At 46.0% G+C, this 14,700-nt stretch overlaps 1 protein-coding gene across 1 annotated transcript in view; it reads right to left on the reverse strand.

Annotated features, from left to right (window-relative positions):
* Positions 1-536: 536 nt before the first annotated feature.
* LOC114774354 (ankyrin-3-like) overlaps positions 537-14,700 on the reverse strand; it is a 30,571-nt gene continuing 16,407 nt past the window's right edge. The window contains 25 exon segments of the mRNA XM_028966276.1: positions 537-709; positions 794-1,001; positions 1,091-1,302; positions 1,383-1,537; positions 1,623-1,847; positions 3,771-3,803; positions 4,263-4,369; positions 4,732-4,779; positions 5,329-5,416; positions 6,168-6,179; positions 7,054-7,123; positions 7,126-7,176; positions 8,922-8,994; positions 9,525-9,620; positions 9,962-10,060; positions 10,152-10,250; positions 10,531-10,629; positions 10,726-10,926; positions 12,490-12,588; positions 12,783-12,881; positions 13,525-13,722; positions 13,835-13,933; positions 14,258-14,338; positions 14,340-14,357; positions 14,593-14,691. Coding sequence (XP_028822109.1) covers positions 552-709; positions 794-1,001; positions 1,091-1,302; positions 1,383-1,537; positions 1,623-1,847; positions 3,771-3,803; positions 4,263-4,369; positions 4,732-4,779; positions 5,329-5,416; positions 6,168-6,179; positions 7,054-7,123; positions 7,126-7,176; positions 8,922-8,994; positions 9,525-9,620; positions 9,962-10,060; positions 10,152-10,250; positions 10,531-10,629; positions 10,726-10,926; positions 12,490-12,588; positions 12,783-12,881; positions 13,525-13,722; positions 13,835-13,933; positions 14,258-14,338; positions 14,340-14,357; positions 14,593-14,691 — 2,727 coding nt within the window. The 3' untranslated portion in view covers positions 537-551.

Here is a 14,700-nt window from a genome sequence, read left to right on the forward strand (position 1 = left end):
AATAAGATAAGATATAAAATGTTCTTATTGTTAAACAATATCTTAATCCCTCACCCTTCCCAGAAGGAACCAAGTCAGTGGGACAATAAGAAAGGGAATAGCGATGAACCAAGACAAATGAGGCAAAAAAAAGATCAATTCCAGAGGAGCCTGAAATAGACATACACTTTCCCAAGATAACTGGTGGAAATGAACCTTTCATGGAATCTGAACCACAGGCAGCTGAAACATTTCTCTCCCTGGCCAATGAGAAGAAATTAATACACTGGGTAGCTACAGTAAGGACAACATCACTCCATAACTGCTAATAAACATGAAACCAAAAGTGATGTGATGACTACCGTCTGATCTCAGATCTTTCAGACCAAAAAAGAAATAAAAAAGCAGGGGCAGTGGTTGCCTAGTGGTTAAGGAAGCGGCCCTTAAGCGGTTAAAGAGACTGTCATGGCTGCCCACTGCTCACACAACACATTTCGTTGTGTTCACCGTCACAATTACTTCACTTTCACTTCACTTTCAGAGCAGAACAGTGTGTTGTGACGTGTTCCTCATTAAAATAATGGAATCTGCAGTTGCAGCCTGGAGCCACCCACAGGCTGGGTCCTAACGTACCTGGCAGAGACGTTGGTCGTGAAGGACACACAGTCAGTAACAAATGACAGTGGAGTGGTGCCTGTAATGTCCTCCCACTGAGCTGGGGACGTGCCTCCTGCACACAAACACACACACACATGATGTAAGTCCAACTCCCTTCCTCGCAGCTTCTTCTGTGAAGGCGGAGATGCTGCCGAACCTGTAATGCTGCAGAGGAGTCTCAGGCAAGGCGAGGAGTCGCCCTTACGTCCGCTGGCAGCAGCCTCCTTCGCTCTGGGCGGGACTGGTATCGTCATGGTGATGGGCTTGTGAAACTTCCTCCTTCTCGGCTCGACGGTAACAATGGGGCTGAAGGAGGCGCGGTTTCCAACCACGGCCTGAGCAAGCTCCTCTGGGATTGGCTGAGCCTGACATCAAAGGAAGGAGAACTGAGTTGAAGACCTCTTGTGGAACCAATGCGCCATTCTAATCTGTTAGCAATTCTCTTCTGAGATACCTGCAGTCCCACACGAATCTTCTTGGTCAGTGCTCCCTGGGGGAAGGCAGCTCTCACCATCGGCACAGCCTCACTCGACAACACACCACCTTCTGGTCCCATGTAGTCACTCTCTTGCTTGATACGAGACACCACCGCAAAGTATTGTGGGAAATCCCTCGTGATGATGCGGCAGATGCGCTTCTTGTCGAGCTCAGCAGCACTGTCCAGCTCTGCAAAAAATGTCCGGCAGCATGAGAAAACCAAACTTTGCACGAAAACTCACACGCGTTTTTGTCACGCTTTGATTTACCTTCATTCATGCCATTCAGGAGCGAAGCGAGGTCTTCAGTGCACCAGTCATAATGGTGTTCCTTCCACATGTCACCGTTGTCACTGCGGAGAACTATCAGCTCCCTTTCCTTCCCTCTCATTGAGCCAAAATGAGGGATCTCTACAATCACTGGCCTGGAGAACGGCAGGAGAACAGAGGACTCAGACTGAAGTCGGACCAGGTTTACAAGTCTAACAGGCAAAATGGTTAAGAACGCACCCCAGGAACTGTGCTCCAGCTGGCCCCACCTCCACAAGTCTACTCACAAGCCCCTCCCCTTCCACCATAGGTGGAGGGTACGCCAGCCGGTGCCTCTTTGCCAGGCGGCAGGTGATGCGTGTGGGAGCCTGGCACTTCCGGGGTGGGATGATGATGCGCATGCCGTCATGGCGGCTCCCCCTCATGGATCCTCCACGGGCGTCAACCATGAAACTGACCAGAAACCTACCAGGTTACGGAAAACAGAGTCAGGTTACAGAGAGAGAAGAAGAGACAGGCGATACGGGAATGAGATCCCAGCACGCCACACGCCAAAGACAGGAGATACGGATTCTTCTCAAAGTCCAAACTCAGGTTCTTCTGATAAAAGGAAAAGCAAAACGACTTTACAGCAACATTTAACATGCATTCTTTCTCCAAAGGGGCAAAGGATGATCTCAAAATATCAATATATTAACTACGGATCTTTATAATTTGATTGGCAACACTTAAATAAGACTTGAGTTCACTTTATACTTCCATCAGTTGCGTGCCATTCAGTCCGTAATCAGCCATGGGGAGGTGATATAAAAATTCTCTAATGGTGGTTACATTACTGAGTACTACATTCAGCTATTTATTTGGCTATTCTCTAATGGTGGTTACATTACTGAGTACTACATTCAGCTATTTATTTGGCTATTCTCTAATGGTGGTTACATTACTGAGTACTACATTCAGCTATTTATTTGGCTATTCTCTAATGGTGGTTACATTACTGAGTACTACATTCAGCTATTTATTTGGCTATTCTCTAATGGTGGTTACATTACTGAGTACTACATTCAGCTATTTATTTGGCTATTCTCTAATGGTGGTTACATTACTGAGTACTACATTCAGCTATTTATTTGGCTATTCTCTAATGGTGGTTACATTACTGAGTACTACATTCAGCTATTTATTTGGCTAATTTATTTTAGTTTCATATCCCATGACATGAGAATCTCATGTTGTGAGATTATTTAACATTAATATGGTCCTGCAGTGGCTAGAAATGGCGATTGGTGTAAAGAGAGCTGTTCAGAGTGCGGCAGCCCAGTCGTTCGGATCTGGAATCGTCGGACCGTCACAAGGGGAAAGGTTACCTCCCATTTCTCAGCATTGAATTTCCCACCCCTCCTCTAAAAAAGTAGCTCCACCGACCACCGGCTTCCAAACGTGCAAAGCATTGCAGTTGCACTGTGATGAGCACAAATGTATTTTTTTAGTATTTTTTAGTTCCATCACGGCGACACGACTTCCTGTCTGCGCCCATTTCCACGAATGCCTGCTCACTTCTATTCGCCGCTCTCCTCATTGTCCCACCTCTCTCCTCCTCATTAGCTTTTAAAGCTACAGACCTGGGGAAATCTCTTTGTGGGACTGGATCAAAGTGGCTGTAATTCTTCACCAAGGCTAGCAAAGGCACTGCAACAGGAAGTTGGGGCACTGGTGGCCTAGCGGTTAAGGAAGTGGCCTCGTAATCAGAAGGTTGCCAGTTTGAACCCCGATCCGCCAAGATGCCACTGAGGTGCCACTGAGCAAAGCGCCGTTCCCACACACTGCTCCCCTGGCGCCTGTCATGGCTGTCCACTGCTCACCAAGGGTGATGGTTAAATGCAGAGGACACATTTCGCTGTGTCACCGTGTGCTGTGCTGCAGTGTATCACAATCAGAGCGGCTGTATTTAAACAGTGGAGATTTCTAGGTTTTTGTTTAATGAGTAAGAGAAAATACAGCAAAGATCTGTGAATGTCTGTCAAATACGGCAAACCATTGCTAACTTTACACAGGTCAGATTATGGATGTTGCACCACTCTTTTTAACAAGCTTCTCCTCTGTGTGCTCTTGTCCATTTTCCAAAAATAATGCATCGTGCTGCAAGCATTGGTGGTTTTGCACATTTGATGCGGATATTTCTGCGGTTGGCTGGTATAATCAAAAAATCTCTCCCTTTGGCCACATTTATATTGCATCCCAATCAGTGGTTCTAGTGGGAATACTGGTCCAACAGCCATGATCACTGCACTTCTAACCCTACCACTGATGTCACGACTGGGTGTGATGTGTAGTGCGAGAGCAGAGGAGAGATGACAGAGAAGATGAGATCTGAGGGGATATGATCACCTGGAGTCACATGGTGGGAGCAGGGAGGAGATTCTGCCAAAAAGTCAGAAACAAAAATGCAAGAGGTGTATTATGACAGTGATGGTAACACACCTGATACAAGATGGATCACACACACACACACACACACACAGTAAATACACCGAGTAAAACAAAATATGCACAACATTCATAACAGCAATGAGTTTATGATGACAGCTGATAACCACTCGTGGTGGACAGGAAACAAAATGACTCCACGCACTGTACATCACACACATTCCCAGACGAAGATGCTGGTTTCTGGGTCATGACGGGCTCCTTTCTGCACCTGTAGTGACCTCGTTCTGACCCCCTGACTGTGCAGGTATTTAAGGACACGGGAAAGCGTCCGCTGACCCACCTACTCGAGTACAGGAGCCGCAGCTGATTCACGAGAAAAAAAAGCAGCCGAATCATATTTAAAAACCTGCTTCACCGCAGCCTTTTACTGACACGAGGGAGGCGTCTTACCCAGAGTGGACAGGACTGGAGACGGTGTTCGCGTTGTCCATGGTGTCGGGTGTCCAGCTGTAGCGCCGCAGACAGTCGGCGTTGTAGTCCCGGCTCACCGCCAGGTGCTGCAGGTGCACAACGGACACACAAACACTTTATTAAGTCGCTCATTTCATTAGTGGGTTTTCACACCAAACTCTGCAAATGCATGAAAAGTGCTGCAGAACTGTTCATCTAAAGGCCATGCATCCTCCACCCAATTAAAGGCAAGTTCCTCCACTTCGGCCTCGAGTTTCCATCTGCAATCCGCATAAAACATGCACTGAAGATAACAGTGAAGACAAGCAGAGAACTATAAGCGTAAGGTAGCAGTGAGGACTTTAATCCAGGAATTTCTTACAGGAAGCAGGGTTGTGTACATAAATGAGAAAAGTCACATGACACATGCAGTCCAGGGAATCGTAGCATCTGTCACTACATCCTGTACCTTTTTCTGAGGCTCCATGTAGGAAATGTCTTTAAAGACACTCTGAAGCTTCAGGAAGAAAAAAGAGAGATGGAAAGACTAAGAAAGACTAACAGCAGTGACACCTTGATCATTTACGGATTGGAGGAGGAACTGAAACAGCAAGAAGCTGAAGACTTCACTGAGAACAATTGCAGCAGAAGAAAACATCTGCAGAATCTTCTGGTAAGGGCAGTCAGCCTGGGAATCTAAAGCACCCCAGATGTTCACAGAACATCTACCATAGTCACGTAAGAGTTCTGGTTGGAGGTGGAGGAGGAAACAGGGTGGAAGGATGGATGGGTCAATGGAGGGAAGGATGGTTGGAGGCACAGGGGTGGAGGGATGGATGGATGGATTGAGGTGGAGGGATGGATGGGTGAATGGAGGGATGGATGATTGGAGGAACTGGGGTGGATAGACGGATGGGGGAATGGAGGGATGGTGGTACAGGGGTGGAGGGATGGATGGTTGGAGGAACTGGTGTGGATGGATGGTGGTACAGGGATGGAGGAACGGATGGGTGAATGGAGGGATGGATGGTTGGAGGAAGGATTGAGGAAGGACTGAGGAAGTTACCGTGTCTTTACTGGGAGCCAGCATCTCCTCGATCATCATGCTGTCCCGGGCGTAGCTGCTGCGGTTGAGTGTATTTGAACGGTCGGAGCTGGAGGAGCGAAGGCTGCAGTGTGAGAATCATTACAACACAACACACACGCAAACGCAAACGCACACACAGAAATACACGAAACACACTCATTACCGCATGTAACCTCCAGGGACAAAGAGGCTGATACTGGAATCCAGCCTGATATCAACCAGAAAGTCACCACACAGGAGAGAGAGAGAGAGAGAGAGAGAGAGGAGGAGGAGGAGGAGGAGGAGGAAGAAGATGTCGGGCAGGAGAGTGACATAAAGGAGAAAAAATTATAGCGAGATGGAAAGTACAGTAATTTAGTCTTCAGAAAAGGTGAGTGTGTGTGTTGAATAAATGATGACTATACGCTGTGCGTGTGTGTGTGTGTGTGTGTGTGTGTGTGTGTTGACTGCAGCAGTATTTAATGTTCTGTAAGACCACAAAGTAGAATTCTTTCCCACATCCACTAAACCCTTTATTTTCAAAAAGCTCTTAACGTGTGTTGGATGATTTATAGCTCTATATATTGTTGATGATTCCCTGGAAGTTACCCCCCCCACACACAAACACACACACACACACACACAAGCACTAAATTCATGCCACATCTAGGAACAGCACAAGGGAGACTGGGAGACTAAGACCACGACACAAGGAGCAGCCGCCGTTCCCGTCTCGTCTTCTCTCTTCACGGTCTCGGTGGTGAATGAGAGTCTGGTGACGGGCGGTAACGCAGCGTGAGACAGTGAAGGACGGTACGACTACAGGAATGTTCTCTCACCTGATCCGGGGGCTACAGGGGGACAGTGACAGAGGGTGACAAGGAAGAAATAAAGAGAAGAGTGAAAAGCAAGGCCTTTGCCCTCCCGCCGGACCTACACGTGCTTTCATATCCGATTGTTCCAAGCAGAACCCAGAGAACGGGGCACCAGCCTGCGGACCCCCCTCCCCCCAAAAATTGTGGATTTACGAGGCCAGGCGGCGAGGGAACAACGCGGCCGATGTCATAAACACAAAGAGAAGATCCTGATCACAATCAATAAGTGACACCACAGCACTTCCCCTGACGGACACGAGGACCACGATCCGGGCGCAGTTTTAATTCGGAGAAGCAACTGGAGAAAGAGCTGAACCCCGTTTTTTTTAATACCAGATGGATGGGGTGCCTAATCCATCATATATGAGAAAATCGGCACGGTGCCGTCTCACGTTCTTCAATAATGGAAAAGCGGGGGCCTGATGCCACCAAATGACCAAACGAGTTTCCCTCACATGACAATCTGGCATGAACTTGATCAGGTGAGATGAACCGACCTAAAGGCGTATTTCAGAATCATCGTAAAAACACACACACACACCACACACACACACAGCACCGCAGCCCGTATCCTACATGGGACAGGAAGGCTGAACTTCACTCTGGGGTTCCTCATTGTGTTGCAGGTCAGCGGCAAATAAGCAGACATGTCTCACAACACAATATGTATTTATGTATAATAACCCGAACCTCAGCAGGTACGTTGTTTTTTTCACACAATAATAATAATAATAATTTAATCAAACGCAATTGTTGAAATACATGAAATACATATTTGATGCTCGGAAGCTGTGCGTCCAGATAATGGAGGCAGGAACATGCATGAAGAAGAAGAAGAAGAAGCTGGTACCTGGCCGACCGGGCCCCGATGCTGAAGCCCATGTAGCCCTCCTGCGGCAGCGAGTCGTCGCCCAGCTCCTCAGGTCCTGCGGCCGCAGGTACTTGTCCGTGTCGCCGGTCATCGCATCTTCACCTGGACAGGGGACACGGTGTCAGTTACCGCCACTTTACACTCCGCTGCTGCTGCTGCTGCTGATGCTGCCGCTGATGATGATGATGATGCTGCTGCAGCGCGGACAGGAACCGCAGCAGATCCGCAGCGGCGGGAGATTCACCCGGCGGCGTCCTGGAGCGGCTCGGCCGGCGGCATCGAAGCGCATCGCCCCGCTGGACCGATCCGTCCGCTCCGCTCCGGCCCCGGTGCCGGGAGAGCAGCCGCGGGCTCCGCCTGCGCAGCGCTGCGGCTCCGCGTCACCGGAGAACCGGGGGACGGTGCCAAGAAGCGAATGCGCAGAGTTCTTCGTCATCATCATCATCATCATCATCACGATCGCAGGCTGGATGTTTGACTTTCTCTGCCTGTTTTCACCGACGACTGACCCATAATGCACAGCAACTAATGGATAAAAAACTGACTGCCACTGTCACACTTATATTTCCAGAGATCAAATATTAATATTTCCAGAGATCAACTGACCAACTGGCCACAAGTCACATCCCCCGCACTTCGAGTAAAAAGTTCAAGTAACCTGTCACCTAATATTTTTTTCACTGACGTGATGTCAATAAACCAATCGAACCTGTTTATTTACATGACGTCAGTGCGTGGACGGATCACTTCTATTTTTTAAAAGTTTATCCAGTGTTCACGTTTTACAGTGCAGCAGATGGAGGGTCAGGGGGCACGTCACCTGGAACCTTCGTCCAGGTACAGAAATTATGATGTTTCTCCAAATCGTATTAAACCTTGGTATACCAACATTATCAATTTTTTAAAATAAATGACCTAAAAGTTGACATATTTTTTTTAAAAATTAGTCATACAAGTAACAGCTTTACATAAAAAAAAAACAGAATCGTATAATTATCTCAGAGAACCTCAGCTTCTAATATCTATAATCATCTTCGCTCAACCCCATTAGCCCCATTTATATCATTCAGTTTCCACCATCACCTGACACACACACACACACACACACTGTAATCCCACACCGGCCTGTGGTTTCCATAACAACACACACAGGCAGAACACACTCATGTATAATGCACAGGCTGCATGCAGCCACAGGTGAACAGACTGGACCATCTGCTCCATTCTCCTCATTCAACCATGGAGAACCATGCAGTCCTGCAGTCAGACCTCCAAAGATGTTCTCAGGAATCTTCACTAATTCCCACTGACGATGATGATGATGATGATTATGCTTTCCTTTTAGATTGCAGCAACTTTTTGTGTTTTATTCCAAACTGCATAAATTCAGTAGTGGTCCTGACACATTAAATCATTTAGACACGAGGCCATTATGCAAATAAACGTTATTAAACAGCATGAAAAACACACACACACACGCACACACACACAGCATGAAGCAGTGCAAATGAAGCAGGAACTGGGTGGGGAAAAGGACTAAGCAACAGTAAAAGCAGGATGAAATACCTTCTTCAACATCTGACTCACAGTTCTCACTGGGACTCTCAGGCCGATTGGCTTTATGGGCTGTAGGGTTGTTATGATGACAACATGGTGGTTACGAGAGGTCACATGGCATGCATTCACCAATAAGCACAGGAACAGTTCATGCACACAACACCTGCCCACCTCAGGATCCGTAAAACATTTAAAACATGTGACACCACAAAACACCCAAACCAGGGAAGTGATCAGCCAAGATGAGTGAAAGATCCTGGGAATGGTGGTGGTTCCCACCAGAACCTCACCCTCATCATCAGACATGTCGAGGAACTCGTTGATGGTCTCTGGAACGTTCAGCTTGTGCTTCTCTGATACAGCCTGTGTGATGAGGAAGTACAGAATGAACTTCCACTTCACTTCAATCTTCCACTCGGTGTCCGACTTTCCACACATATGGATTCATGTGGATCACACGAAATTCTGAAATGTTTGGATGATTCCAGGACGAACAGCAAGATGGTGAATTCTGACCCACAGATTATACTGCATCAATAAAATATGAACAAAACTGTCCTCATAATCCTTATAAAGATTATGGCTCATCCCAGTGTTCTGTTGGGTAAACTGGGCCTGACAGGGTCTTGACATGAGCTTCATTTACATTTACAGCATTTGCCAGACGTTCTTATCCAGAAGGATTTACAGAATATGTCTATCATTGTAATCCCTCATTTGGTTAATCTGCAAATACCAATAGTTTAATAACTTTATTTATACTTAAATATACATATAATGTACCCGTTTAGTTCAGATATTTCTACAAAAGAAAGGTTTTTCATTTGAAAATTCCTCCTGTGTGAGTGTGTGCATGCGTGTGTGTGCGTGTGTATGTGTGTGTGGTTTCTCACCACGTTGCTCAGACTCTCGTCTGTCACGCCTCTCAGTGTGTCCACCACAGAGATGTATCCCAGGCACCGGGCGATGGACAGAGCCGTGTTCCTGTTCTGTTCCCAGAGTTTCAGAATCATCATACTCATCATCATCATCTGATTTATGTTTATGCTACACATATACAGATATTCAACATTTCTTCTTCAAGTACCACATACTGCTATTAAGATGTTACACCACCCTGTTCCCATGGTAACAACAACGCTGTGCTGTCCTGTTCTTTGGTTTTGAATTAGATAGTTTACACACAAATCTGCTTGAGAATTTCTGCAGGCCGTGTGTGTATGGATTCAGCAGGGTGTGTTTAAAGTGGAACCGTGTGTGTGTGTGCAGGTGTGCTTCCCTCACAGCTCTGCTGATGTCAGCACATTTCCCTGCATGCCTCAGTACCCACCACTGTCAGCTCATTGGGTGAGGCTCCGTGCTGCAGCAGTATGTTAATAATGTGGGTGTGGCCTTGCTGGGCGGCCTGGTGGAGAGGCGTGTATCCGTTCTGTAGAGACAGGGAGAGATGGAGATGATGGGGTGGGGGAGAAAATGGATGTTGACTTTAAAATGCAGAACTCCGGGTTGTCGCAACTCACCTTGTTCTTAGCGTTGACCTTAGCACGGTTCTGTATGAGGAAACAGGCCGTCTTCAAGTTGCCATAGTGACAGGCCACATGCAGGGGGGTGTAGTCCATCTGGAGAGAGGAACAGCCACGTGAGAATATAAATTTATCCTCATACAACAGCAAAATAATGCAGACTTGCATCTGTACTCAGATTCTCTGCGTATGTGTGTGTGTGTGTGTGTTTTGTCTGTATCGTTTTTCTTCTTGCACCATGAGATCTGTGCTATCGCTTCAGACTTCTGACAGGCACCATAATGATCACACTGTTCACACAAACACACACATATACCTCCACTTCCCACCATATCATATTAAACATGGCTCCCTGGGTTGACCCCTGACCCTTCACCTTTGTAGGTGCTTCAACTTCTGCGCCGTGGTTTAACAAGACCTCCCCCACGCCCACTTGATCTTCCTGAGCAGCCAGGTGCAGAGGAGTCAAACCACTCTGAAATACACACACACACACACACACAAGTCAGATTTACACACAAGATCATAATGTACACCGAGAAATGACAAACACACACACATACACACACACACACTTGTTGGCCATGTTGACGTTGGCGCTCCTGGCGAGAAGCAGTGCCAGCAGGTCCACGCTGCCCTCCTGTGCTGCCAGGTGCAGAGGGCTGATGCCCTGGCGCGTCACCGCGTTGGGCTCCGCCCCGTACTCCAGCAGCGTGGTTCCGATCTCCAGCTGGTTCTTCTTAGACGCAATGTGCAGTGGGGTGTAGCCGTTCTGAGAGGAACGCAGAGACGACGAGTAAAGGGACACGCAGCAGTGTTTCTATTGCTAGCAGAGGTGAGTAAAGTAGCATTGCTCCACAATAATGATACTCGTGAACAAGTAAAAGTGATCTTCCAAAACATTTCTCATGTAAGAGTACAAAAGTATCTAGTGATAAAACTACTCAAATACTGAGTAAGTGTAATATCTTTTTTAGAAACAATGTATTCAGACATTGTTCTAAAAGATATTATTGGTAGTAGCCTATATATTGGTATATAGTGATATTAGTGTATTATATAATAGTATATTGTATTATATTGTATTATATTGTATATAGTATATATTGATATATTGGTAGTAGCCAAGTGGGTAACACACTTGCCTATGAACCAGAAGACCCGGGTTCGAATCCCACTTACTACCATTGTGTCCCTGAGCAGGACACTTAACCCTAAGTTGCTCCGGGGGGGGGACTGTCCCTGTAACTACTGATTGTAAGTCGCTCTGGATAAGGGCGTCTGATAAATGCTGTAAATGTAAATGTAAATAATATAAATGCTACTTCTGGTATTTACTATTAACAATAATCATATTATTAAAGTATGATTTGTAGTTATTAACTGACTAAATCTGAATGTACAATCTATCTTATATATATGCTAAATATTTGTTAGCATTGATATATTAAATAAAACAGCTAAACAATAACGCTAATGCCTTCTTATAAGAAAATGTAAACTCAAAATCTATAGAAATCGAACGAGAATTGCTGGTGTCTTCCTCCTGTACTTCGCTTTGGATAAAAGTGTCTCCAAAATAAAGTAAAGTAAAGTAAAGTAAAATGCATAGAGGTCTACTTGGTGCAAATGGCACCATTTAGGTAAATATTTCCGAATGCTATAAGTGTCATGTGATTATTGTTACTACATCTGAATGTGTTAAAGTCAACTGATGGCAAAAATAAAGCTTATAAATGGTGTAATAAAGTAAGAATTTGAGTATTGCCCAATGTAGCAAAGTAACAGTAAAGTTTTTTTATTGACAAATGTACTCAAGTTAAAGTAAAAATACAAAATAAAAAACCTACTCATAAAATAATTTAAACCTAGTGCCCTCCTCCTTAGGACTATACTTTGGTATCCCTCATGGCTGTTCAATCGCATTTAAATGCTAACTAAAATAATGATGTATAGTTACAAAACACATTATGTGGTGGTTATGAACCGAAAGAAGACAAAACAATCCTAAACTTTCTCATGTTATTCAAAGATCTAGAACGATAAATGTTATATTGGACAATTATAAAGATGTTAATTAATGTATTGAAGGGAGTTTGACAGTATGTTTAATACTGCTATATAAGGGTAACACTGCCAAATGGTTGAAAGTTAAGGATATTAATTTATAATTTATAAAAGTAACAAAAACCTGGGTCAGCTGTGGAGTCAGTATGGGCCCGGCCAGAGCAGTTGTTGGTTTTACATTTAGGGTGCTTCAAAGGTAAGCATGTCCTCTGTTCTGTATCCCTGTGTTTGTGTGTGTGTAGAGTGTGATGTGCATACATTTCAGTACCTTAGCAGCTGCATGTGGAGAAGCTCCTTGGTCCAGTAACAGCAGAGCGACTCTCTGGTTGTCATAATGAGCCGCCACATGCAGCGGTGTTAGTCCAGTCTACAGTACACACACACACACACACACACACACACACACACAACATGATTAATTCTTGATTCGTACCCATTCAGTCACTACATATTCAGGATTATTGTGGAATATTGGTAGGATCAGCATAAAGCACAAGAAATAAAAATTCAGATGATCAGTAAATAAGAAATATGTGTGTGTGCACTAACGTGACCTCTGACCTTCCCTGTGGCATCAGCTGCAGCTCCTTTTTGTAGCAGCAGGTTGGCCACCTCTAGCTGCCCGTACTTAGCAGCCACATGCAGCGGCGTGAACCCCTTCTGCAAAACAACGGATACGGATTACTAGCCATTTCCACTGGTCTGTGTGGGCGAATGACGGCTCGAGTCCCAGAATTGGCGCATCTAAATCATGACTTTTTCTTCACCAACAGCAGCTCTGACCAATGGTCTGTTATGGGTTTTTCTGCTGCTGGCCGTGGTGATACCGGCTTCAAAACGTAGACCAGTAGACCAGCAAGGTTCTTCTCATGCATACACCTACAGCGTTTCTGCTTTTCGCTGTGTCATTTATGTAGAATGTGTTTTGTTTTTTGTGCATTTATTTACTTTTGTTCTTTTTTGTCAAGTGCATATATCCCTGCACGTTACAGGGATATAGATGTGTCATGATCCGGTCCGGCAGGGGATACTCCGGGTCCGGAGTTTCATGTTCGTCCTTATTGTTATCACCTGTGTATCATTGTATAAAACCATCCTGTTCGTGTCTGTTCACCATCAGGTCATTGTGTGGTGATGTTCCCCTGTCCTGTTTATTAGGTATTATAACCACTGTCATGTGATGTCGTGCGTATGCGTCCTCCGTCCTCGCCATGTCCAGCCAACGTGACAAGATGATATACATTGCTGTACTGGGGGAACCTGATTGGCCGTCTGTTGTACAGGCCCGCTGTGATTGGCTGACCTTGGTTGCTGCAGAGAGCAAAGCGCCCTGCTCCAGCAGCAGAGTGGCCGCATCGTGGTGTCCCTCCCGCGCGGCGAGGTGGAGGGGGGTGTAGCCCGACGTTGTGGAGGCGTTGGCGGAGGCTCCTCTCTGCAGGAGCTGCTGCACAATGTCCGCTTTTCCCAGACGGCTCGAGATGTGCAGCGCAGTCTGCTCATCCTGGACAGCGGTGGAGAGAGGAGAACAGATCAACACCTCCACCTGACAAGGCTCAGCTCTAATTTATTCCATAGCAACAGGTACTACATCACATAGGAGAAGGTGGACCTACCTTGGCTTTGATGTCCACTTTAGCTCCATTTTGCAGCAGGAATCTCACCACATCGGCCTGTCCCGCCCTGGCGGCCATGTGTAATGCTGTCTCACCTCTCTGCCACACACACAGACACTCATTTCACTACACTCAAGTCTAAAGGGTTGCTAAGCAGCTCCATCGCCTCCGGATAAGACTCTTGAGACATCATTACTTGTGTGGTGGCATTTCAGGAGCAATATCTATTCAGTTCAATTCACTCACATATCATATTTTCACATTGATATCATATTTCCTGAACTTAGAACACTACCCTGGCCCAACACACACACACACACACACACAGCCAGGGTTACTGCAGCACAGTAATGTGGGTGGCGCTGTACCCTCACCCACGCCACAGCAGCCACAAACACACACACACACACCACACACACTTACTACGTTTGTTGTGTTGGGTGAAGCTCCGTGATGCGTCAGCTGCTTCACAATGTTCTCATGACCCATAAACGCTGCGACATGGCATGGGCGTGAGACCCGACTGCAGGATAAAAACGATCAGCTCATGTTCCCCAAGACTCAAAACCTTTTATTGTCATTGTACAGTTGCCTGGACAACGAGATTTGTTAGCAAGTCTACAAAGATTCAAGAAAAGTGGCTGTGCAAGATATAAAAACACAATTCAAGGGTACATGTACGGACAGTATAAAACAGTACACATGACGGAGGTACATTTACATTATAGCTAAATATAAATGTGCACAGTTTCTCGTACCTCTGTCACAGCCTGGATGGAGGCACCATGTTTCAGCAGGAGCTCCATCACCTTCACCCGGTTCTTCTTACAGGCAATGTGAAGGGGCGTAAAACCATTCTACAGGTA

Source organism: Denticeps clupeoides, unplaced genomic scaffold (genome assembly GCF_900700375.1).
Source record: "Denticeps clupeoides unplaced genomic scaffold, fDenClu1.1, whole genome shotgun sequence".
In the NCBI taxonomy this organism is placed as follows: domain Eukaryota; kingdom Metazoa; phylum Chordata; class Actinopteri; order Clupeiformes; family Denticipitidae; genus Denticeps; species Denticeps clupeoides.